Source organism: Nerophis lumbriciformis, linkage group LG03 (genome assembly GCF_033978685.3).
Source record: "Nerophis lumbriciformis linkage group LG03, RoL_Nlum_v2.1, whole genome shotgun sequence".
Lineage (NCBI taxonomy): Eukaryota > Metazoa > Chordata > Actinopteri > Syngnathiformes > Syngnathidae > Nerophis > Nerophis lumbriciformis.
In genome coordinates this window covers 33,943,234-33,967,426 of record NC_084550.2, presented here as the reverse complement: position 1 = coordinate 33,967,426, position 24,193 = coordinate 33,943,234, and the positions used below count along the sequence as shown (strand labels likewise).

Genomic DNA, 24,193 nt, shown 5'->3' with positions numbered 1-24,193 from the left:
GACAGAAAAAAAAAACATATTTTAAATTTAAATATAATCTGATCATGCCAATTATGTTATCATATACTGTATTGCAAAACTGTATTTGTGAGATAAAAACAAATAGTTCAATATCAAGGAGCATGGTGATCCGTAAAGGTAAACTGACCAACAGGTTCAAGCTGCAAGTGCAAGGAGAAGTGATTCCATCAATTGAGGAGAACCCTATAAAGTGCCTTGGAAAGTGGTTTGACAGCTCACTTACTGACAGGAACAACATCACCAGTACAGAGAAGCAGACAGAAGAGTGGCTGAGGAGGATTGACAAATCAGGACTCCCTGGTAAATTTAAAATATGGCTCTACCAACATGGACTGTTACCAAGACTCATGTGGCTGTTGACGGTGTATGACATCCCTATGACATGCGTAGAAGGAGTGGAGAGAAAGATCAATAAGTACCTCAGAAAATGGCTGGGAATCCCTCCAAGCTTCACATCAGTAGGCCTCTACATAAGATCAGGACAGCTCCAGCTTCCCTTGTCATCCGTGGTGGAGGAATTCAAGGTAGCAAAGTGCAGAGTCTTAATGACATACAGAGACTCCCAGGACGAACAAGTCAGGACGCAGTTGGCAGCTGACACATCTGTTGCACAAGCTGAGAGCATGTTGAGGCTACGTGACATCATAGGAATGCCGTGCACAGAAAGACAAGGTCTTGGAACTTCCCATGTCCAACAGTGGAGTAAGGCAGAACCCAGGGAAAGAAGAGCTATGATCCAGGAGGAAGGACGAAACCTGGAAGAGGAAGGTCGGAAATCAAGAGCAGTGGAACTAGCGTCCCAGGGAGCCTGGACCAAATGGGACCTCACCAAGAAAAAGATAACGTGGGCAGATCTATGGAAGCTGGAACCATTCCGCATCTCTTTCTTGCTGAGATCAGTGTATGACACACTCCCGACTCCAACAAACTTGCACAGATGGGGCATGAGAGAACATCCACTATGCAAGCTTTGCGGACAGAAGGGTACCATGGCGCACATCCTGTCAGGGTGTAAAACAGCACTCACCCAAGGGAGTTACAGATGGCGTCATGACAAGGTGCTCATGACACCCTGGAGCAGCAGAGATGCAAGAAACGGCAACCACAAGGTAGAACAAGATCAATCCAGTTTGTGAGGGAGGGAGAAAAGCCACCAACCACAGCAACATCAAGGAAGAGCCTATTGCAAATGGCCCGTTCTTGGGAGGGAGGCTGCAGTTCCCCCAGGTTGTCCAGATAACCCTGAGACCGGATGTGGTGCTGTGGTCTGAAAAGGCAAAGAAGATCATTCTCATAGAACTCACAGTCCCATGGGAAGAAGGGTGCAACCAAGCCTTCGAAAGGAAAAGTGCCAAATACCAGGACCTTTTGAACGACTGCAGGGGAAAAGGATGGCAGACATGGCTGTTCCCGGTCGAGGTCGGCTGCAGAGGATTCCCTGCCCAGTCGGTATGGAGAATGCTCACAGCCTTGGGAATAACAGGGAAGGAGAGAAAAACAGCAGCTCGCAGGATGGGGGAGGCAGCAGAGAGAGCCTCTTGCTGGTTATGGAGCAGGAGAGACGAGATGAGCTGGAAGCCAGGAGGAAGAGATAGGCAGTGACTTGGCCACCACTGCCGGCCCACCAGCGGTAGGGTGTTATGGTTCAGGGTCGAAACACCCAATGACCGCTGGATAACATCTGATGATATCAAGGCAGGGGTCGGCAACCCGCGGCTCCGGAGCCGCATGCGGCTCTTTGATAACTCTGATGCGGCTCAGCAGATTACTTGCTGAACCCCCCAATTTTCCCGTGAGACTTCCGGATTTCAGTGCCTCTCGCAGAAAACTCCCGGGATTAATATTCACCGATTTTCACCCTTACGGATATAATAAGGGCGTGCCATGATGGTATAACATTTGACGCCCTCTACAATCTGTATTAACACGTGCCAGCCCAACACTTGTTATACAATATACATCTTCTGCTTGCACACGTACGTGACAGCAAGGCATACTTGGTCAACAGCCACACAGGTTACACTGACGGTGACCATATAAAACAACTTTAACACTCTTACTAATAATGCGCCACACTTTGAACCAAAACCAAACAAGAATGACAAACACATTTTGGGAGAACATCTGCACCTTAACACAACATAAACACAACAGAACAAATACCCAGAATCCCATGCAGCCCTGACTCTTCCGGGCTACATTATACACCCCTGCTACCACCAAACCTCGCCCCCACCCCAACCCTGCTCCCTCACACATCAACCCCCCCACCTCTCTGTGCGTCGGTTGAGGTGGGCGGGGTTTGGTAGTGGGGGTGTATAATGTATCCCGGAAGAGTTAGGGCTGCATGGGATTCTGGGTATCTGTCCTGTTGTGTTTATGTTGTATTACGGTGCAGATGTTCTCCCGAAATGTGTTTGTCATTCTTGTTTGGTGTGGGTTCACAGTGTGGCGCATTATCAGTAAGAGTGTTAAAGTTTTTTTTATACCGCCACCGTCAGTGTAACCTGTGTGGTTGTTGAGCAAGTATGCCTTGCTGTCACCTACGTGAGCAAGCGCCATACAACGTGTGGCTGATCAGGCACGCTGGTTGTAGTGGGTGCTATATGCTTTACCATTACGGCACGCATGACGCTGACAAGCGCCGTTCATTTAAAACCCGCGTGCCGCACCAGCTTTCAAATTCCATATAAAGGTGTGGGCAGCGTGTCTGAGACCCCTGGTTTATACATAGCACAAAGCAAAAAAAAAAACTTTGTATGGAGTGTTATTTCATTTAAAATTTCAAAAACATTTTTTGCGGCTCCCATTGTTCTCTATAATTTGTGAAACTGGTCAAAATGGCTCTTTGACTGGTAATGGTTGCCGACCCCTGACCTAAGGTGAATGAAGAGGAAAGCATCTCCGGATGTAATATAATCATTATGATTTTAAAGAAAGCTATACATTAAGAAAAAATCTAATAATATGCATTTCGATTAATCATGATTAATCATAGGTTCTCACATGCATGCATAATGTAAATTAATTTAAAAAAAGCAGACCTCTGAAAGCAGCCATTACTGCGATGTGGCCCTCAATGAGAATGAGTTTGACACCCCTGATGTAGATGATCTATATTTGCGGTGCAGATTTACTTTAGAAAAGAGAAGTGTTGGATACTTCTCTTTTTGTCTTATTTGTATTTGACTTTATTAAATGTTTGGCGAGAATTGTATTCAACAAAACCAGTTTTCTTTTAAGTAATACAGGAATTGATCAGAGCTGTTTATCTATTCTATGGAGGAATGTCGTTCATCATAGAACTGACACCCAATGTTATTAAAAAGGACTGATTTTGAATTGATTCTGAATTGTTACCCGCAGGATTCGAATCCATTTGAATAGTGTGGTGCCCAAAGATTCACAATTCTTCATAACAGGCCATGACGCATGCAGTTTTGAAAAGAAAAACAATTATTTAAAGAGAAATATTTTTCTTGTTACTCGTTATTTGTATCAACTTTTCAGTTTTTCCTCATTACATAATTCCTTTGTACTCATGTTGTGTAAACCTCAGAGTGTTGGATACTTCTCTTGTTGCCTTATTTGTATTTGACTTTATCAAATGTTTGGAGATCATTTATTTATTTATTAAAAAAACAGTTTTCTTTGATAGTATATACATTTGTGATAAACATTTTCTGTCTAACTATTATAGTTTAAATGTTATTAATAGGGGTGTCCAAATGAATCTCGATTCTTACTTGTAACAATTGTTAATCGATCAAAAAAAATTTATTAAAAAAAGAAGAATTCTATAAAAAAAAATTTTTTTTTAAATAAATGTTAGATTTTTTTTTGTTATTTAAAAAAATATTTTTTTTTTATATAGTTTTTTGACTTTTTTTAATTCAAAAATGTAAAAATCAATTAAGATTTTTTTAATCGATTTTTTATTAGAAAAGTCAAACATCAACTAAAAATATATATTTTTTAATCGATTTACAATCGTTAAAAGTAAAAATCGGATTTATTCGGAAGTAGAGAAGTATTCAACACTTCTCTTTTGTAAAGTAAATGTGTACAGCAAATATAGATCATCTACATCAACAATATGATTTGTCTGAGTGGCTGGACACAACTGATTTATTTATTTAAGAAATTATATATATATATATATATATATATATATATATATATATACATATATAAATATATAAATAAATATATATATATATATATATATATATATATATATATATATATATATATATATATATATATATATATATATATATATATATATATATATATATCTCAGTGTTTCCCACAGATTCATTTATTTGTGGCGGCCCGCCACGAAAGAATTACGTCCGCCACAAATGGATTTTTCGGCTTTTGACTCGGTCGACCGCTCATAAAAGCAATGGGACTGTCTGTGAATGTTGCTTGTAGTTACACCTCAGGTGCAGTAGGTGGCGGTAGCCTACTATGCACTATGCAATAGCACTTAATTCACCTGGTGGGCCAGAAGAAGAAGAAGAAGAAGAAGAAGAAGAAGAGGGACGGATGGACGGACGGAATCAAAATACTCGCCGGCTACTTTTCATAATGATGGCGCTTCCTACGTTTCTACCTCAAACGTCCAAAAGTTGCTGAAAGCCTTGATCCAGGATGCCATGGGGAAAAAAACTTAAATGGTGCCTTTTGGCGACAGTTAGCAGCTTGGTGGCTCATAGCCGGCGAGCTAATGCTTGCTAGCGTGGTAGCATTGCTTCATTTTTACAGGTGTTAAAGGTAGATAGTAGTGATGGGTCCGGCAACACCGATGCATGCGTCGAGCTCATAGAGCGAAACCCTGTGTCGGTGCACGTACCGCTTTTAGAAAGTCACGTGACCGATCATGAGCTGTTTTGGTCACGTGACCGATACGCGAACTGTGTCGCACTGACGCCTCCTCTGTGCCCTGTGAGCGGCTCTTTTCTACAGCCGGAGAAATAATAACTAAGAAGAGAAAGCGTCTAAAATTGAATACGTTGGAAAAACTGTTTTTTTTTTAAATAAAAATGTGTAAAAATAAATAAATAATTTCCAGGTCCACAAGCATCCTCATTCACAACACGTTCTCTTAGATTTCCATGTTATGATACATGTTCACATTATTTATTGACTGTATCTAAAAAAGACAAAAAATATATTTTTATTTAAATGAAGTTATGAAATAATCCTAAATGAAATACAATGACTTGGTTTATATTATTGTATATACTAGGTCAGTGGTTCTCAACCTTTTTTCAGCAATGTACCCCCTGTGATTTTTTTTTAAATTCAAGTACCCCCTAATCAGAGCAAAGCATATTTGGTTGAAAAAAAAAAGATAAAGAAGTAAAATACAGCACTATGTCATCAGTTTCTGATTTATTAAATTGTATAACAGTGCAAAATATTGCTCATTTGTAGTGGTCTTTCTTGAACTATTTGGAAAAAAAAGATATAAAAATAACTAAAAACTTGTTGAAAAATAAACAAGTGATTCAATTATAAATAAAGATTTCTACACCTAGAAGTAATAATCAACTTAAAGTACCCTCTTTGGGGATTGTATTAGAGATCCATCTGGATTCATCAACTTAATTAACAAAAAAAATAAATCTTTAACATCAATATTTATGGAACATGTCCACAAAAAATCTAGCTGTCAACACTGAATATTGCATAGTTACATTTCTTTTCACAGTTCTTTTTGACAGACATTTTAGTGACAAACCTGAGCTTGTGCTTCACTGAGTTTATGAACTTACATTCATATTTTGTTGAAGTATTATTCAATAAATATATAAAGGATTTTTGAATTGTTGCTATTTTTAGAATATTTTAAAAAAATCTCACGTACCCCTTGGCATACCTTCAAGTACCCCCAGGGGTTCGCGTACCCCCATTTGAGAACCACTGTACTAGGTCATAAAATCAGTGTCAGTTGAGTCGATCCATAGGTTGCCTGTAGGGATTTTTAATGTCCAGCAGATGTCAGTATTTAGTGACACAGTATCGACACAGTATCAATACAGTTTTGCAATGTGTCAAAACGCTTCATGACGCCTCATCAACCCATCACTAGTAGATAGGTTATAGCTGCATCGCTCGCGGCTCGTCATATATTTAACGTTAATCCGTGATTTCACCGAGCGTTTCACTGACGGTGAGCAGCCTGACGCTGCTTCATTAACACCGCCGCTGTTTGACTCGTGGCCCGGGGCAGACGCTCGTAGTAACAGTCACGTGTTACAATACCGACGAGCTAACGTGTCCAGGTTATAACCATGTTGTCAATAAACACACATGGACTGAAGCTAAATTGTCCACTGTCCACTGCAGCATGTGAATGCAATGAAAATAATAAAATCTGAGCCAACCAGCTGTTAAAATGTTGTCCAGGTTAATGTTTTGGCCATTAAAGACCATTCATTTCAAGATTTCAACTGTGATTGGGCTTTAAACAGGTGGCTGACCTGTTCAGATGAGTGTAACTGCTACTGGTCAAATAATGTGAAATAGCATTTAATTTTACATGTATGCAATGCCATTTAAATGTAATTATAGATAATAATAATAATAATAAATACTGTGTAGTGTTGTAAATAGTCAACGGGAAGGATTCTATTAAGATATAAGCCATGAGCACTACACAGCCAGAAAAAAACCTAGGCAGGACAAGTACAAATATTGGGGCAAGTAGATTTGAGAAGTCAGGCAAGTAGAAAAAAACCTTAACGTTGAACCCTGCATGTGTTGAGCTGCTGCCGCTTAAGGCTAGACGGCACTGTACATAGAGCGGTTCTGCTCGTTAGTAATAAATTCTAATGTTGGATGTTCACTCCTTCACACAGATGAGTATAGAAAAATATTTTCAACGGCCGAAAAGGGCTCGACTTGGAGAGGAGGTAGGCCTATAGTTCGGACCACAGGTGCGACCTGTTCAGCAGCAGCAGCAGGAGGAGGAGGAGGAGGAGGTTGACTGACTGTGGCAGGACACCTCTGCCTCTGTTTCACTTCATGTTGCTGGTAAATAATATGGTTGTAGTAGTAGGCTAAAGTTAAATTATTTAGTATTCACTAATTAAAGGGGCAGAGCTTTAAGAGACATTTTAGCTTTTATATTTTATAAGATATATTTTTTGTAAGAACCACAATTAATAAATATATATCAGTGAATCACTAATTGTTCAAATCTGTATATAAATATGTATATAAAATGTTGTAATTATATTCCAACTCCGCGTTCTTCTTGGTCATCGCCGCTGCCGCCGCACCCCCCCCACCCACCCGCCGACCACACCACCACAAATAGATGCCTGTCCTGTGGGAAACACTGTATATATATATATATGTATATATATATATACACAGTATATATATACATATATATACAAATATATATGGGGGCATGGCGTAGTGGGTAGAGCAACCGTGCCAGAAACCTGAGGGTTGCAGTTTCGCTCCCCGCCTCTTACCATCCAAAAATCGCTGCCGTTGTGTCCTTGGGCGGGACACTTCACCCTTTGCCCCTGGTGCCACTCACACCGGTGAATTGAATGTTGAATGATAGGTGGTGGTCGGAGGGGCCGTTGGCGCAAATTGCAGCCACGCTTCAGTCAGTCTACCCCAGGGCAGCTGTGGCTATGAAAGTAGCTTACCACCACCAGGTGTGAACGAATGATGAGTTCTACATGTAAAGCGACTTTGGGTACTTAGAAAAGCGCTATATAAATCCCAGGTATCATTATTATTATTATTATTATACTATATATATATATATATATATATATATATATATATATATATATATATATATATATATATATATATATCTGGGTAGTGGGTAGTGGCCAAGTGGACTTGGCAACTACTTCAGGGCGTGACGACGAGTCTCGGGCTCAGCTGGCTCCGGCTGACAGTACCCGGTATGGGCCCCTGTCCAGGGTTACGGATAACGGAGTGGAGCCCCGCAGGCGGTCTGGTGTTCGATACGACACTTTTCCGGCAGCTCCTGCAGCCAAACTGATGCCAAACGTATCGCTATGCTTTCCTTTGGACTACGTTAGTAAGGCCGAGAGGGGGATTCTGACGAATGGGCTACCCAGGATCTCCATACCTCTAGCCCAGGCTTGCGCCAAAAAACTGGAGAGGCTACTTCAGTGCCACCGTCAAAAGTAGCAGAAACAACACGGGAGATAGCAGTTACGAGTTATAAGCCGTTTTCGATTGGCGTAGGATATCGGCGCTACGGGTTATCTTCGTCGGTGGGAGGGACCATCGCGTCCTACTGGTCAGTTACCGCCCACCTTAAGCTGGGCAGCCCCCGGTTAATAAGGTACTGACCCGCCACAGGCCGCCTGCTTCATCGGGTGCTTGGAGCTTAAAGGACTGACTTGACAAGCGGACTGTAAATACTGCACCAGGCAAACAACGAAAACAGAAAAAACTGCCTGTCTTGCGTTTAGCAAGCTGGAACGTCAGAACCATGAGTCCTGGCTTCTCGGAAGATCTATCCACGGTTGACGACAATCGGAAGACGGCCATCATCAACCGCGAGCTCAAGAGGCTCAACATCGATATTGCTGCCCTGCAGAAGACGAGACTCCCCTCAGACGGCTATATCAGAGAAGAAGACTACACCATATTTTGGCAGGGAAGAGAGCCACAGGAACAACGTCTGTATGGCGTCGGACTTGCAGTGAGGAACTCCTTACTTTCCTCAACTGAACCACCAAATGGAGGCACAGAACGCATACTTTCTCTTCGCCTGTCAAGTGCTTCAGGTCCAGTAAACATCCTGAGCATTTATGCTCCTACTCTTTGCAGCTCTACAGAGGCAAAGGATCAATTCTACAATCATCTGGATCCATCATCACTGACATTCCTGCCACTGAGCACCTATTCTTACTAGGAGACTTCAATGCTCGAGTGGGATCAGACCATGACTCTTGGCCCAAATGCATTGGACTCTTTGGCATAGGAAAACTAAACGAGAATGGACAGAGACTACTAGAACTTTGTTCTTACCACCGCCTTTGTATTACCAACACATTCTTCTCAACAAAGCCACATCACAGGGTTTCCTGGAGGCATCCCAGATCCAAAAGTTGGCATCAACTAGATCTAATCATCACAAGAAAATCGTCAATGAACTGCGTTCAAATCACCCGCAGCTATCACAGCGCTGACTGTGACACGGACCATTCACTGATTGGCAGCAGGGTGTGTCTTCAGCCCAGACGGATTCACTGTACAAAGCAGAAAGGTCGCCCACGCCTAGATACTGCCAAAATGCATGCCCCCGACCTACGTGAATGCTTCGCCGAGTCCATTGAAAATGCACTCCAGGACTGCCCTGCTGGTAATGCTGAAGAACGATGGAACTACATCCGCGATGCTGTTCACAGCACAGCCATGGCCATCTATGGTAAGAGAGAAAAGAAGAACCCAGACTGGTTTGTCGCTGGGCTTGCAGAGATGGAGCCCATCATCGAAGCCAAGAGAACAGCCCAAATGAGTTATAAGAACGATCCATCTGCAAAGACACTTGAGGCTCTCAGGAAGACAAGAAATAAAGCCAAACGCATTGCAAGGCAATGTGCTAACAGCTACTGGCTTGACCTCTGCGAGAGTATCCAACTGGCTGCAGATAACGGTAATTCTCGTGGCATGTATACAGGTATGAAGAAAGCTTTCGGACCAACTACCAAGAAGGTAGTGCCACTGAAATCCTCCACAGGAGAAGTCATCACAGACCGTGGGCTCCAGATGGAAAGATGGGTCGAGCACTACCAGGAACTCTACTCCCGGGATATTGCAGTCAATGACACTAAAATTGAGAACATCGAGAACCTACCTGTCATGGATGATCTCGACAAGCTCCCAACCTTAGCGGAGCTCAAGAAGGCAGTCAACTCCCTTACCTGTGGCAAAGCTCCAGGGAACGATGGCATTCCCACTGAGATCATCAAGAACAGTAAGGACACTGTTCTTCTAGACCATCTTCATGAGCTTCTATGTCAATGCTGGGATGAAGGAACAATTCCTCAGGATATGCGTGACTCAAACATCATCACACTGTACAAAAATAAAGGGGATCGCAGCGACTGCAACAATTACCGTGGAATATCCCTCCTAAGCACTGTCGGGAAGACCTTCGCTAGAGTGTTACTCAACAGACTGCAATTGCTTGCTGCCCGTGTATATCCAGAATCACAATGTGGATTCAGGTCGGGGAGATCGACCATTGACATGATATTTTCTATCAGACAATTACAAGAGAAATGCCGTGAGCAGAGACAACCATTGTATATCGCCTTCATCGACCTTACAAAGGCCTTCGATTTAGTTAGCAGGAAGGCTCTCTTCAAGCTTTTGCACAAGATAGGCTGCCCACCAAAGCTGTTGAAGCTGATAACATCATTCCATGAAGATATGCAAGGAACTATCCAGTGTGACGGCTCCGCATCAGTCCCATTCCCAATTGAGAATGGAGTGAAGCAAGGATGCGTGCTTGCTCCTACGCTCTTCGGAATCTTCTTCTCGTTGCTAGTGTCAGAAGCATTCAAATCATCTGACGATGGTGTTTACCTACACACAAGGAGCGACGGGAAACTGTTCAACCTCACACGTCTCCGGGCAAAGACTAGAGTACGTAAAGTCCTCATCAGAGAGATGCTCTTTGCAGATGATGCTGCTCTGGCCGCACCATCAGAGGAAGCACTACAGAGGCTGATCAACAGCTTTTCTGATGCATGCAAAGACTTTGGCTTAACTATAAGCCTCAAGAAGACCAACATTATGGGACAAGATATGCGCAACATTCCAAGGATCTCCATTGGAAACCACACCCTGCAAGTTGTTGAGAACTTCACCTATCTTGGCTCAACCATATCCAGCAATCTCTCTCTCGATGCCGAGCTCAACATCCGCATCGGCAAAGCATCTACAACGATGGCTAGATTCTCCAAGCGTGCTTGGGAGAACACACTGCTAACCATCAACACGAAAATGAAGATCTATCAAGCCTGTGTTCTCAGCACTCTACTTTATGGCAGCGAGTCATGGACCTCGTATGCACGCCAAGAGCGCCGTTTGAACTCCTTCCATCTTCGGTGCCTGAGGCGGATTCTGGGAATCAAATGGCAGGATCGCATCCCGAATAAGGATATCCTCGAGAAAACAGGAATGAAGACAATCTTCGCTCTCCTTACACAACGACGTCTGAGATGGCTTGGCCATGTAAGTCGAATGGATGACAGTCGCATTCCAAAAGACATCTTGTACGGAGAACTGGCCTCTGGAACAAGGGCTGTGGGAAGACCTGTCCTTCGTTTTAAAGATGTGTGTAAGCGTGATATGAAGGCCAGTGACATCAACCCATTAAACTGGGAAGCTTCTTCAGCTGAACGTGGGAAATGGAGGAAGTTAGTGAAGGAGGGCGTACATCAGAGTGACTTAAGAAGAGTAAGACAGTGGGAGGAGAAGCATGAACGTAGAAAGCGAACAGTCACACCCCTACTGAATCAACCAACAATACAATATGTATGCAGGAACTGCAACAAAGCATGCCTGTCAAGAATTGGCTTATATAGTCACAACAGGCGTTGCACATGACATGAATTGACATTTGTGCGCAAAACTCTATTGTCTCTCGAGACCGACAGATGCCAGAGAGAGATATATATATATATATTGATATATATATATATATATATATATATATATATATATATATATACCGTATTTTCCGCACCATAAGCCGCCCTGGGTTATAAGCCGCGCCTTCAATGAACGGCATATTTCAAAACTTTGTCCACCTATAAGCCGCCCCGTGTTATAAGCCGCATCTAACTGCGCTAAAGGGAATGTCAAAAAAACAGTCAGATAGGTCAGTCAAACTTTAATAATATATTAAAAACCAGCGTGATGTGGGCGCGCATGGAGTCGTATATCAACATGGACGGAGCTGCGTGAAAAAAGCCACCCGGCCTCTTCGCGTAAACTTCCCTTAACCACTCGCTCATCTTTTCTTCATCCATCCATCCCTTCGAGTTAGCTTTTATGACGACGCCGGCTGGAAAGTTCTCTTTTGGCAAGGTCTTCCTTTTGAATATCACCATGGGTGGAAGTTTCTGGCCATTAGCATGGCAAGCTAGAACCACAGTGAAGGACGATTTCTCATTCCCTGTGGTGCGAATATTCACCGTACGTGCTCCCGTTGTATCCACAGTGCGGTTCACAGGAATATCAAAAGTCAGTGGAACCTCGTCCATGTTGATAATGTTCTCTGGCCGGATCTTTTTTTCAGCTATCTTGTTTTTACAATATGCACGGAAAGTAGCCAGCTTTTCTTGAAAGTCTTTAGGCAGTTGCTGTGAAATAGTAGTCCGTATGCGGATGGAGAGATTGCGTCTTTTCATGAACCGGAAACCTGTCGCTTAGTAGGAGCCATTTTGTGGTCTTTACAGATGTAAACACACAAAGGAAATGAAACGTAATATCCGCGCGCTTCTTCTTCTTCTACGGGGGCGGGTGGTTGCTTACAGTAGAAGAAGAAGCGCTTCCTCTTCTATGGGGGCGGGTGCTTACCTTGGCGGTTGCTTGCCGTAGAAGAAGAAGCGCTTCCTGTTCTACGGGGAAAAAAGATGGCTGCTGTTTACCGTAGTTGCGAGACCTAAACTTTATGAAAATGAATCTTAATATTAATCCATATATAAAGCGCACCGGGTTATAAGCCGCACTGTCAGCTTTTGAGTAAATTTGTGGTTTTTAGGTGCGGCTAATAGTGCGGAAAATACGGTATATATATATATATATATATATATATATATATATATATATATATATATATATATATATATATGTGTGTATACATATATATATATATATATATATATATATATATATATATGTGTATATATATATATATATATATATATATATATATATATATATATATATATATATATATATATATATATATTAGGGCTGGGCAACGATTAACAATTTTAATCATAATTAATCACACTATTTCTCCGATTAATCACGATTAACTGTATTGTATACACAAAACCCAATAATGAATTCAAAAGTAGTGTGTAGTGCACCTTTATTGGAATATTCTCCCATATGAACAAAAGCGCCAAAACATTTGTTGTGCAAACACAATTTAAATCGGTACTTGTTAAACAGTAGCAGTTAAATAGCATATTTTATGAAAATCAATTAAAAAAATGTCAATACAAACATTCAAGCATATTGCTACTGCCAGGGTATTTAAGTGATCCTGTTTGTTATGGAAAATAAATATAATCTACATACAAATCCCGCACGCTGCATTTAACCTAGTCTGCCCAAGCCTGGCTCCACTTTCTGCTTTGTTGAATGGTTTGTTCGCATCAACAGTGTGCTTGGCGTTAAGGTGATATTTTAGACTGGAAGTACTCCTGTAAAAAGAAAATTCAGCTTGGCAGTGGCTACAAACCACTTTGCTTCTGTCAAATCCGCTGCCTGGAAGTACTTTATAATGAAAATGACCCTGTAAAAGTTCTGTTGAGTTACCCTTCTTCTCCATGCTTGTTTTGTTTTCTTCCGCGTTCTCCTTCCTTTTCCGCAGGAGCCAGCAATAGGCGTTAACAAAATAAAAGCATGTAAACAACATACGCAAATGCGCGATAAAAAAATTGTCGGTGTTAATAGATTGATGCGTTAATTCGAAATTAACGCATTAACTTGTCCACCCCTAATATATATATATATATATATATATAAATACAATTTAAAAAAAAAATATATATATATATATATATATAAATAAATATATAAATATATATACCGTGCGCAACCCGAGGGTCCCTGGTTCAATCCCCACCTAGTACCAACCTCGTCATGTCCGTTGTGTCCTGAGCAAGACACTTCACCCTTGCTCCTGATGGGTGCTGGTTAGCCCCTTGCATGGCAGCTCCCTCCATCAGTGTGTGAATATGTGTGTGAATGGGTAAATGTGGAAGTAGTGTCAAAGCGCTTTGATTACCTTGAAGTTAGAAAAGCGCTATACAAGTACAACCCATTTATCATTATTATTTATATATACATACCGTATTTTTTGGACTATAAGTCGCAGTTTTTTTCATAGTTTGGCCGGGCTGCAGTGCGACTTAAATATGTTGTTTTCCTTCTTTATTATGCATTTTCGGCAGGTGCGACTTATACTCCGGTGCGACTTATACTCCAAAACTCCGGTACATATATATATATATATATATATATATATATATATATATATATATATATATATATATATATATGTATATGTATATATATATATATATATATATATATATATATATATATATATATATATATATATATATATATATATATATATATATTAAATAAATAAATCAGTTGTGTCCAGCCACTCAGGCAAATCATATTGTTGATGTAGATGATCTATATTTGCTGTACACATTTACTTTACAAAAGAGAAGTGTTGAATACTTCTCTACTTCCGAATAAATCTCGATTTTTACTTTTAACGATTCTAAATTGATTAAAAAAAAAATGTTTAATTGATGTTTGATTTTATTTATATATACCGTATTTTTCGGACTATAAGTCTCAGTTTTTTTCATAGTTTGGCCGGGCTGCAGTGCGACTTAAATATGTTTTTTTCCTTCTTTATTATGCATTTTCGGCATGTGCGACTTATACTCCGGTGCGACTTATACTCCGAAAAATACTGTACATATATATATATACATATATATATATATATATATATGTGTATATATATATATATATATATATATATATATATGTATATGTATAAATAAATATATATATATATATATATATTAAATAAATAAATCAGTTGTGTCCAGCCACTTAGACAAATCATATTGTTGATGTAGATGATCTATATTTGCTGTACACATTTACTTTACAAAGGAGAAGTGTTGAATACTTCTCTTGTTGCCTTATTTGTACTTGACTTTATTAAATGTTTGTGTAGAATTTTATTCAACAAAACCAGTTTTATTTTAAGTAATATAGATATTTACCAGAGCTATTTATCTATTTTATGGAGGAATGCAGTTCATCTTAGAACTGGCACCCAATGTTATAAAAAAAAAAGTATCGATTTTGAATCGAGAATCATTTTGAATCGAATCATTACCCCCAAGAATGGAATGCCCAAAGACTCCCAGCCTCAGTAGTTACATTACTAATACATAATAAGTTAGTTTCACTTCTAACTGATACCCTGTCTTCTTTGCAGTGAATGTAAGTCACCCTCAGGACATTTGGGATAAAAATATCAAAGTACTTTTTGTTGTTGCTGATTTTCCCTGTCAGGGGTCGCCACGAAGCGTCAATCGCATGAACGGTTTGTCCTCGGCCTGTCACCGGAGGGACGAGGAGGGGGGGGGCGTCACACGAGAAGCTCATTTGGAGCAGAAACCCGAGCCCATCAAGTCTATCGCTACGGCAACACCACGCTCCCACTCGTAGCCAAGCCAAACGTACTCACGTCACTCAGGCACCTTCTCTTCAGCAGGGGCTTGCAGGGGGCGCCGTGGAGCCGCCGGTGCGAGGAGAACCTGCGCTCCGTCATGTTTTCCGCCCAGACGCTCGGCGGCAAAGGAAACAAAGAGAGTTGAGTTGTCGTTGTGCGAGGAGATGTCTGATGTTGAAATGTGAGGATAAAATTCCACTTCCTTCCTCTTTTTTACGTGCCACACGCCAGTCCGGCACACGCGCACATTTGCTGTGCAGGAAGTAGAAGGTAGGGAGGAACAACATGTTTCAGATGTCACACACACACACACACACACACACACACACACACACACACACACACACACACACACACACACACAGCGCTATTGTGTACGCTTCTCTTTTTGTTCAACCAACACGGGAACACTCGTCTTCCTCTCTGTGCACAAAGAGCGCTCTTAAATGCGCCCGATTATGCCAACGTGTCCTTTTAGAGATGTTCTGACAGTAACACGTGTCACTAGAAGCACAAAATATCCTCCTGTTGAAAGACGAGGCGCTCCAAAGCTCGTTTTTCTCGACGTCATGAAGGAAAAAGCTCCTAGAGTATCCCACAATGCATTGCCCGAAGCCATCTTGAAAGGCTGGCGTCATCGTTCACTACACACTTCCGTCAAATTGTTTTACGGCAGTTACGATCGTCATCCCAGTTACCATGACTTTCTCTTTATTCGGATGACAATGTCGGATAAACGATGATATACAAAACTAGAATTTGCAATTCGGTAGGAACTGCGTGTGAATTCGCTACGTGTGCAAACCGCCGATACGCGTGAGCAGAACTGAAATGAGTGGAGTGTGTGGATCAGGGGTCACCAACGCGGTGCCCGCGGGCACCAGGTCGCCCGTAAGGACCAGATGAGTCGCCCGCTGGCCTGTTCTAAAAATAGCTCAAATAGCAGCACTTACCAATGAGCTGCCTCTATTTATTTATTTATTTTTTAATTTACTAGCAAGCTGGTCTCGCTTTGCTCGACATTTTTAATTCTAAGAGAGACAAAACTCAAATAGAATTTGAAAATCCAAGAAAATATTTTAAAGACTTGGTCTTCACTTGTTTAAATAAATTCATTGATTTTTTTTACTTTGCTTCTTATAACTTTCAGAAAGACAATTTTAGAGAAAAAATACAACCTTAAAAATGATTTTAAGATTTTTAAACACATATACCTTTTTACCTTTTAAATTCCTTCCTCTTCTTTCCTGACAATTTAAATCAACGTTCAAGTAAATTTATTTTTTTTATGTAAAGAATAATACAGTGTTTTTCAACCACTGTGCCGTGGCACACTAGTGTGCCGTGAGATTAGGGATATCCCGATTCAGGTTTTTGCACTTCCGATCCGATACCGATATTGTTTTTGCATTTCCGATCCGATACCGATACTGACCGATACCGATACTGACCGATACTGGCCTATCCGAGCATGTATTAAAGTTTAAAGTTATTTAGCCTACTTAGTTGTCAGAATCATGTTGAAAGGGGTTTTAGTACTCTTGATAACAACTAGCCAGCTGAATTAGGGGAGTTTGAATAATACACAATGGTTTAAGGCTGAAACGACGCGTCGACGTAGTCGACGTCATCGGTTACGTAAATACGTCGACGTCGTTTTTATGCTTCGACGCGTCGCATATTTACGTCACACTGCCGTCATGGCGGAGCGCAAAGCAGATGATGCGAGCGGTGCGAGCGAGGGAAAAAAAGCACGCCAAAAGTCGTCAAAAGTGTGGGAGTATTTCAATAAACGGCCCAATAATGTTGTAGCGGTGAACAGCTGTCTCGTCAGCTGAAGCGCGAGCTCGCAACCGTGGCTGTTTAGCAACCAGCCAAACCCCACTTAATAAAATTATATTTTATCTTAGAGCACATCCGCATCCCTATTCACCTAGGCAACCCCAGGAAATGTATATAATTCGGCATTATTTCGGCCAGTCGGCTTATAAAATCAGAGCCGATCAGTTTACGTTCGCGCGCAGGTATAACGCGGCGCGCTCCTGTCTCATCTGCTGGTGCGCGAGCCCGGTAATTAGACCGCTGTGTCAAATCAAGGAGTACAAAAGACGCCAGCGCAGAGTGGAAAAAGGTTTAGTTCATTACAGATAACCCAGAGTTGTGCCAAAAGTATGTAAGATTTAATATTTCTCTTCGTGGGTGTGGCGCACCTGTTGCGCTGGTGAGATGGGGGGGGGGGGGGTTGTGTGCATGTAGCGTGCTTAGTCTGGAGGCTAAATACACACAGTGTGTTATGTAACTGTTGTTTAGTGTTGATATTCTTTGCTTAGTTTGATAAATGTTGGAGCAGTTTGCTTCATCAGGAGGGTGAAGTCGCTCAATTTAAAGTGTTGGATTTAACTGTGTTGGTGAGGGCGTAGAAAAAGGGGCATTTTTCTACCAGTAGACAGCGTTTAAGATTGAGTGTTTCACTGCTAAATTAATAATATATTTATATTGAATATGGATTTTAAATATGTATCTAAATAGGTGGTTAATTGGTTAGGTATTTATGTATTTGCATATTGGGTTTTCTGTTGCATTTATCTATTGTGTTTCTGGTGTTAAATGTATTTTATATGTATCTTGGTGCATTTATGTTGAGACAATTTATTTAAAATCTGTTTTAACTTAAAGGGAAAATATGTGTCCATTTTCTTGCACTTGTTTAATGGTTAAGAGTTTGATAGCCTAATTAATAGTTGTAAATTATGGGATTGATAATTGATTGATTTTTTACAGCATGTTAATCTTGTGGTGTTTTGTCCTTAAAGGTTTTTCACCTACTAAAGAAGCTAAAGGCTACTAAAGGCTACTAAAGGCTACTAAAGGCTACTAAAGACAGCTAATGACAGCTAAAGAAACTAAAGTCTATTAACACTGCTAAAGACTGCTAAAAAGACTAAAGAAGAAAAAAGAAGCTGTTTCTTGGTTGGAAAAACTGTTGCAAACTAAAGGAAAATAAAAGGAAAAAGTAACTACGGTCTGGTCTTTTGAGTGAAATCCAGAAGCCACATTCAGCATTGGTACATCCCTTCAAGTGTGGGATAAGCACAGCGAAAAAAGCAAAACACTTGACAGTTGTTGTATGCACACTGTGTCGAGCGGAAATGGCCTATCATAGCAGCACAACGGCTATGAAGGAACATTTGAAAAGAAAACACCCGACAGCGTTCTTGCCATCACCATCAACTAGTCAATCGTCCGCGTGAGTATACGTTGTCATCATTACACAAAATCATGAATGTGTCATTTGTATCTGCGTTGTAAATTCATAAACTAAAACACTGTTTCGCTCTGAGAGGCGCGTTTGGCGTGCCTGTTCAGTGTTTACAAAGACGCGCTCCTCTTTAACGCTAACGTTAATTAGTTGTGCAAATACCTTTTACAACATTAACAGTTACATATACTATGTACAAACCAACAATTAACTTTCACTTTAATCATACTATCATTGTTGTGTTATTAAGCAAAATAAGCAATACTTTTACTTTTGTTGAAATGTTTACACTGTTACAGAATATTTCGTTTTGCACTTTTTTGTATTGGATGTTTATCTTTATTTTTGCACATTTTAAAGCAAAATAAGCAATACTTTTACTTTAGAAATGCTTATACTATTGCAGAATATTAAGATTTGCACTGGATGTTTACTTTTATATTTGCACATTAAAAAGCAAATAAGCTACTTTTAATTTTGTTAAATGTTAAAAGTTTTAAATGTTTACATTGTTACAGAATATTTTGTCATGTTGTTGTCAATGTTGACTGAGTGGCCATACTTTTTTTTTTGTATATAAAAGTCATGCCTTTTGAAAAAACTGGCCAACATTTATTTTTTCATCTTCATTTTAAATCAAAAAAATAATCGGTAAAAGGAAAAATAATCTATAGATTAATCGAAAAAATAATCTATAGATTAACCGATTAATCGGAAAAAAAAAATAATCTATAGATTAATCGATAGAAAAATAATCGTTAGCTGCAGCCTTACAATGGTTGGTAACAAGAAACTGACCTGTTTATTCAAGGATAAACACAAAATAGACAAAATTATACATGACGAACAGAAATGGCATCATTGAACTAGGGCTGGGCGATATGGCCTTTTTTTAATATTGCGATATTTTAAGGCCATATTGCGATACACAATATATATCTCGATATTTTGCCTTTGCCTTGAATGAACACTTGATGCATATAATCACAGCAGTATGATGATTCTATGTGTTTTGATTGATTGATTGAGACTTTTATTAGTAGGTTGCACAGTGAAGTACATATTCCGTACAATTGACCACTAAATGGTAACACCCCAATAAGTTTATCAACTTGTTTAAGTCGGGGTCCACTTAAATTGATTCATGATACAGATATATACTATCAGATATATACTATCATCATAATACAGTCATCACACAAGATAATCACATTGAATTATTTACATTATTTATAATCCAGGGTGTGGAGGGGGGCGCCGGATGTAAGTGTCAAAAAGACAGCCAAAAGAGTTTGATATGAGAATAAATCTAAAGTTAAAATATAGGGTAGAAATGCACCCATCCATCCATCCATTTTCTACCGCTTATTCCCTTTGGGGTCGTGGGGGGCGCTGGAGCCTATCTCAGCTACAATCGGGCGGAAGGCGGGGTACACCCTGGACAAGTCGCCACCTCATCGCAGGGCCAACACAGATAGACAGACAACATTCACACTCACATCCACACACTAGGGCCAATTTAGTGTTGCCAATCAACTTATCCCCAGGTGCATGTCTTTGGAGGTGGGAGGAAGCCGGAGTACCCGGAGGGAACCCACGCAGCACCCATTTGCAGGAAATGTAGTCTTGATTTTCAAAATGTTCTTTCAAGGCTTGCATGTCTACATTAAAACATTCTTCTTCATACTGCATTAATATATGCTACTTTTAAACTTTCATGCAGAGAAGGAAATCACAACTAAAAAAATCACTAATTTTTTCATACGGTGTTGATGTGGAAATTTTTGGCCTCAGCATTTTGATGGTGTGGACGTGTGGCACCGAATGGAGATAAGCGTCTCGACAGACGTTATAATATTTGAACAATGATGACAAAAACTGTTTTCTCTGTCGTGTCCGTGTGTCGAAAATTGTTATGCGCTTATTTTTTTACTTGATTTTGTGCGTGGCATAGATTTGCTATGCGCAGAGGACGCTTAAACAGTGCACAATTGCACAAGCGCGCACCTTAGAGAGAACGTTGGTCACACGGCTGCGCTAGCATCACAGCTAACGTTAGCCATGCTGCTACCTCTCTGCTCGGGGAGGACGTATACGTATGTGACGTATGACGTGACAGTATGTGACGTATGACGTATACATATGTGACGTATGACATGACAGTATGTGACGTATGTCGTGACAGTATGTGACGTGTGTAAGAAGGTGCGCTTGCTGTCTGTGAGAAGCACAGACACAGAAAAGAGTGAGAAGAGCCTGTCGTGTAATGCCAGCACCTAAAAGCAACTGCGTGAGAATTGTGGATGTGTTGAAGGTGTGCTGGAAAATGCGGAACGGAAATTACAGAGCAGCAGAAAAGTGGAATGTATTATTTAAATCGGTGCGTTGGATAACACGGACCAGAGTTTTTTTTTAAACTGGATCTGGATCGGCATTTTCCCATGCCTTACCGATACGCAATTTTTGGCAAATATCGGCAGCCGATTTGATCCAAATATCGGATCGGGACATCCCTACGTGAGATACTGTCTGGTGTGCCCTGGGAAATTATGCAACTTCACCTAATTGGTTCAAAAAATATCAATAATTATAATCTGCAAATAATGAGCCGTTGATTAGTGCCTGTGCTGTGTAGAACTCGGCAGGGTCACCACGTAATACTCCATGTCAGTAAGTGGCAGCAGGTAGTTAATTTCTTTGTAAAAGTCGGAATGTGTCGGGTGAGACCAGGATGTGATCCCAAAATGCAGACCACAGCGGGAGGCAGTGTGCAGGTAAAAAAGGTATGTAATGCTTAAACCATAAATGAACAAAAGGGAAAGGAAAAGGCAATGTCTATGCAAAACGAAAGTAAAACTGAACTGGCTACAAAGTAAACAGAAACAGAATGCTGGACGACAGCAAAAACTTACGGCGTCCACAAAGTACATCCGTACATGACATGACAATCAACAATGTCCACACAAAGAAGGATAGCAACTACTGAAATAGTCTTGCTTGCTAACACAAAGCAGGTGCGGGGAATAGCGCTCAAAGGAAGACGTGAAGCTGCTACAGGAAAACGCCAACAAAACAGGAAGGACCACCAAAATAACAGCGCAAGACAAGAACTAAAGCACTACACACAGGAAAACAACAACACACTCAAAATAAGGCACAACGACCTGGTGGAGTTTCATTTTTTTAACGTCTTCTGCTGGTGGTGTGCCTCCGTATTTTTTTATGTAAAAAAAAATGTGCCTTGCCTCAAAAAAGGTTGAAAAACACTGGAATAATAAATACATTTTAATTTAATTCTTTATTTTAGCTTCTGTTTTTTCGACGAATATTTGTGAAATAATTCTTCAAACTTACTATGATTAAAATTCAAAAAATTATTCTGGCAAATCTAGTAAATCTGTAGAATCAAATTTAAATCTTATTTCAAAGTCTTTTGAATTTCTTTTAAAATTTTTGTTCTGGAAAATCTAGAAGAAATAATGATTTGTCTTTGTTAGAAATATAGCTTGGTCCAATTTGTTACATATTCTAACAAAGTACAGATTGGATTTTAACCTATTTAAAACATGTCATCAAAATTCTAAAATTAATCTTAATCAGGACAAATTACTAATGATGTTCCATAAATGATTTTTTTAATTTTTTCAAAAAGATTCGAATTAGCTAGTTTTTCTCTTCTTTTTTTGGTTGAATTTTGAATTTTAAAGAGTCGAACTTGAAGATAAACTATGTTTCAAAATTAAATTTTAATTTTTTTCGTGTTTTCTCCTCTTTTAAACCGTTCAATTAAGTGTTTTTTTCATCATTTATTCCCTACAAAAAACCTTCCGTAAAAGGAAAAAAAATGTACGACGGAATGACAATGTGAATCAGCCTTTTCTGACATGAACAAACACAAGAAGAAACACAGAACACGCCTCACTGATGCATATCTGCAAGACTCACTGAGAGTTGCAGTGTCAAGTTACACACCAGAGTACAACACACTAGTTAACAGCATGAAATACCAGGCTTCCCACTAACTGACAAAGAAACAGATAACAGATTTGGTGTCCAGTTCAAAGAGTGACATGATTTATTAAAAAATTTGAGAGTTGACTTTTGTATTTTACATGAGTTATTATTTGTACAAATATGGTGCAAAGTAATTCATGATTTCTTAAAAAATGTTAGTGGCTAGCTAGTTAAAATGGGATATTGTGATTTCACAAGACTGTCTTAGAAGTGATCATTTGAAAATGTTCAATTTGAAAAATGTGCACTTAGAGAAAATATAAAAATAAAGTGTTGCATATTGATATTTATCTGTTTCTATATATATATATATATATATATATATATATATATATATATTTATTGTGAGAAATCATTAAGATGATCAGTGTTTCCACAAAGATAAATATCATTAATTATTAATAATAACATAGAGTTAAAGGTAAATTGAGCAAATTGGCTATTTCTGGCAATTTATTTAAGTGTGTATCAAACTGGTAGCCCTTCGCATTAATCAATACCCAAGAAGTAGCTCTTGGTTTCAAAAAGGTTGGTGACCCATGGTGTGGATGTTGGAACGGTTCAAATCGGTCGAAAAATGTGGCATATGGACAGATTTGTATATTGCCCGTTCATTGTCAATGGGGGGACATTCCTGGTAATTCCGGGTAATCGGGGAATTTTCGTAACCGGGAAACATGCTGGCTTGAATGTATATGCAGTCGATTGTATATTGCCCATTCATTGTAAAAGGGGAGAAAATTACCGGAAATTCCTGGAAAACCGGCATTGTAGAACTATGAGTATGTCCATTCATTTGAATGGGAATTTCTTAGAAAATTGGTAATATCTGGAAATATGGGAATTTTTTAAAATATAGGTAATACAACAATTGTCCTAGAAGATATGAATAGGTTGGTGTAGGAATTTTTGGAATCGGTTGACAAATGTTGACGTAGTACCAATTTAAATTTAAATGGGCATGTCAAATTTCCTGGAATGTCAGGAAAAGCGGGAATTTGTACGAAAACAAAAATTGGTCGTTTTGTTGTCCCAATTAAAAAGAATGTTTTGAAGGTGGAATGGTCAAAAACGGTTGAAAAATGTGGACTGTGAAAACTTTCCAGGGAAAGGGGAAAAAAAGGCTTTTTGGAAAACTGATAATTCCTGGAATTTTCTGATTCTGATTTAGTGTTTAATAACAAAATAAAGGGAGAACACGTGTGGACACCCTTGCTGCAGCACGAAGATGACGTCACAAGCGATCATGGTTTCAACACCCAAGTTGTGTCATTATTTTTCCACAAAATGTTCTACTGTAGTCTTATTTTTTGCCCTCCAGCTTTGGAGGAGGTTCTCCTGCAACGAGACAAGGAGAAGGC

General features: G+C 39.8%; 1 protein-coding gene across 6 annotated transcripts in view; it reads right to left on the bottom strand.

Annotated features, from left to right (window-relative positions):
• Positions 1 to 24,193, bottom strand: part of rap1gapb (RAP1 GTPase activating protein b) — a 519,058-nt gene that overhangs the window by 171,412 nt on the left and 323,453 nt on the right. For 2 of the 6 annotated variants that reach the window (XM_061937644.2, XM_061937646.2), the window contains exon 1: positions 15,575 to 18,578. The exons of the other annotated variants lie outside the window; for them this stretch is intronic. In XM_061937644.2, the coding sequence (XP_061793628.1) occupies positions 15,575 to 15,658 (84 nt within the window). In that variant the 5' untranslated portion in view covers positions 15,659 to 18,578. Of the gene's footprint in view, positions 1 to 15,574; positions 18,579 to 24,193 lie in introns of those variants that run through there. 6 annotated transcript variants of the gene reach the window in all.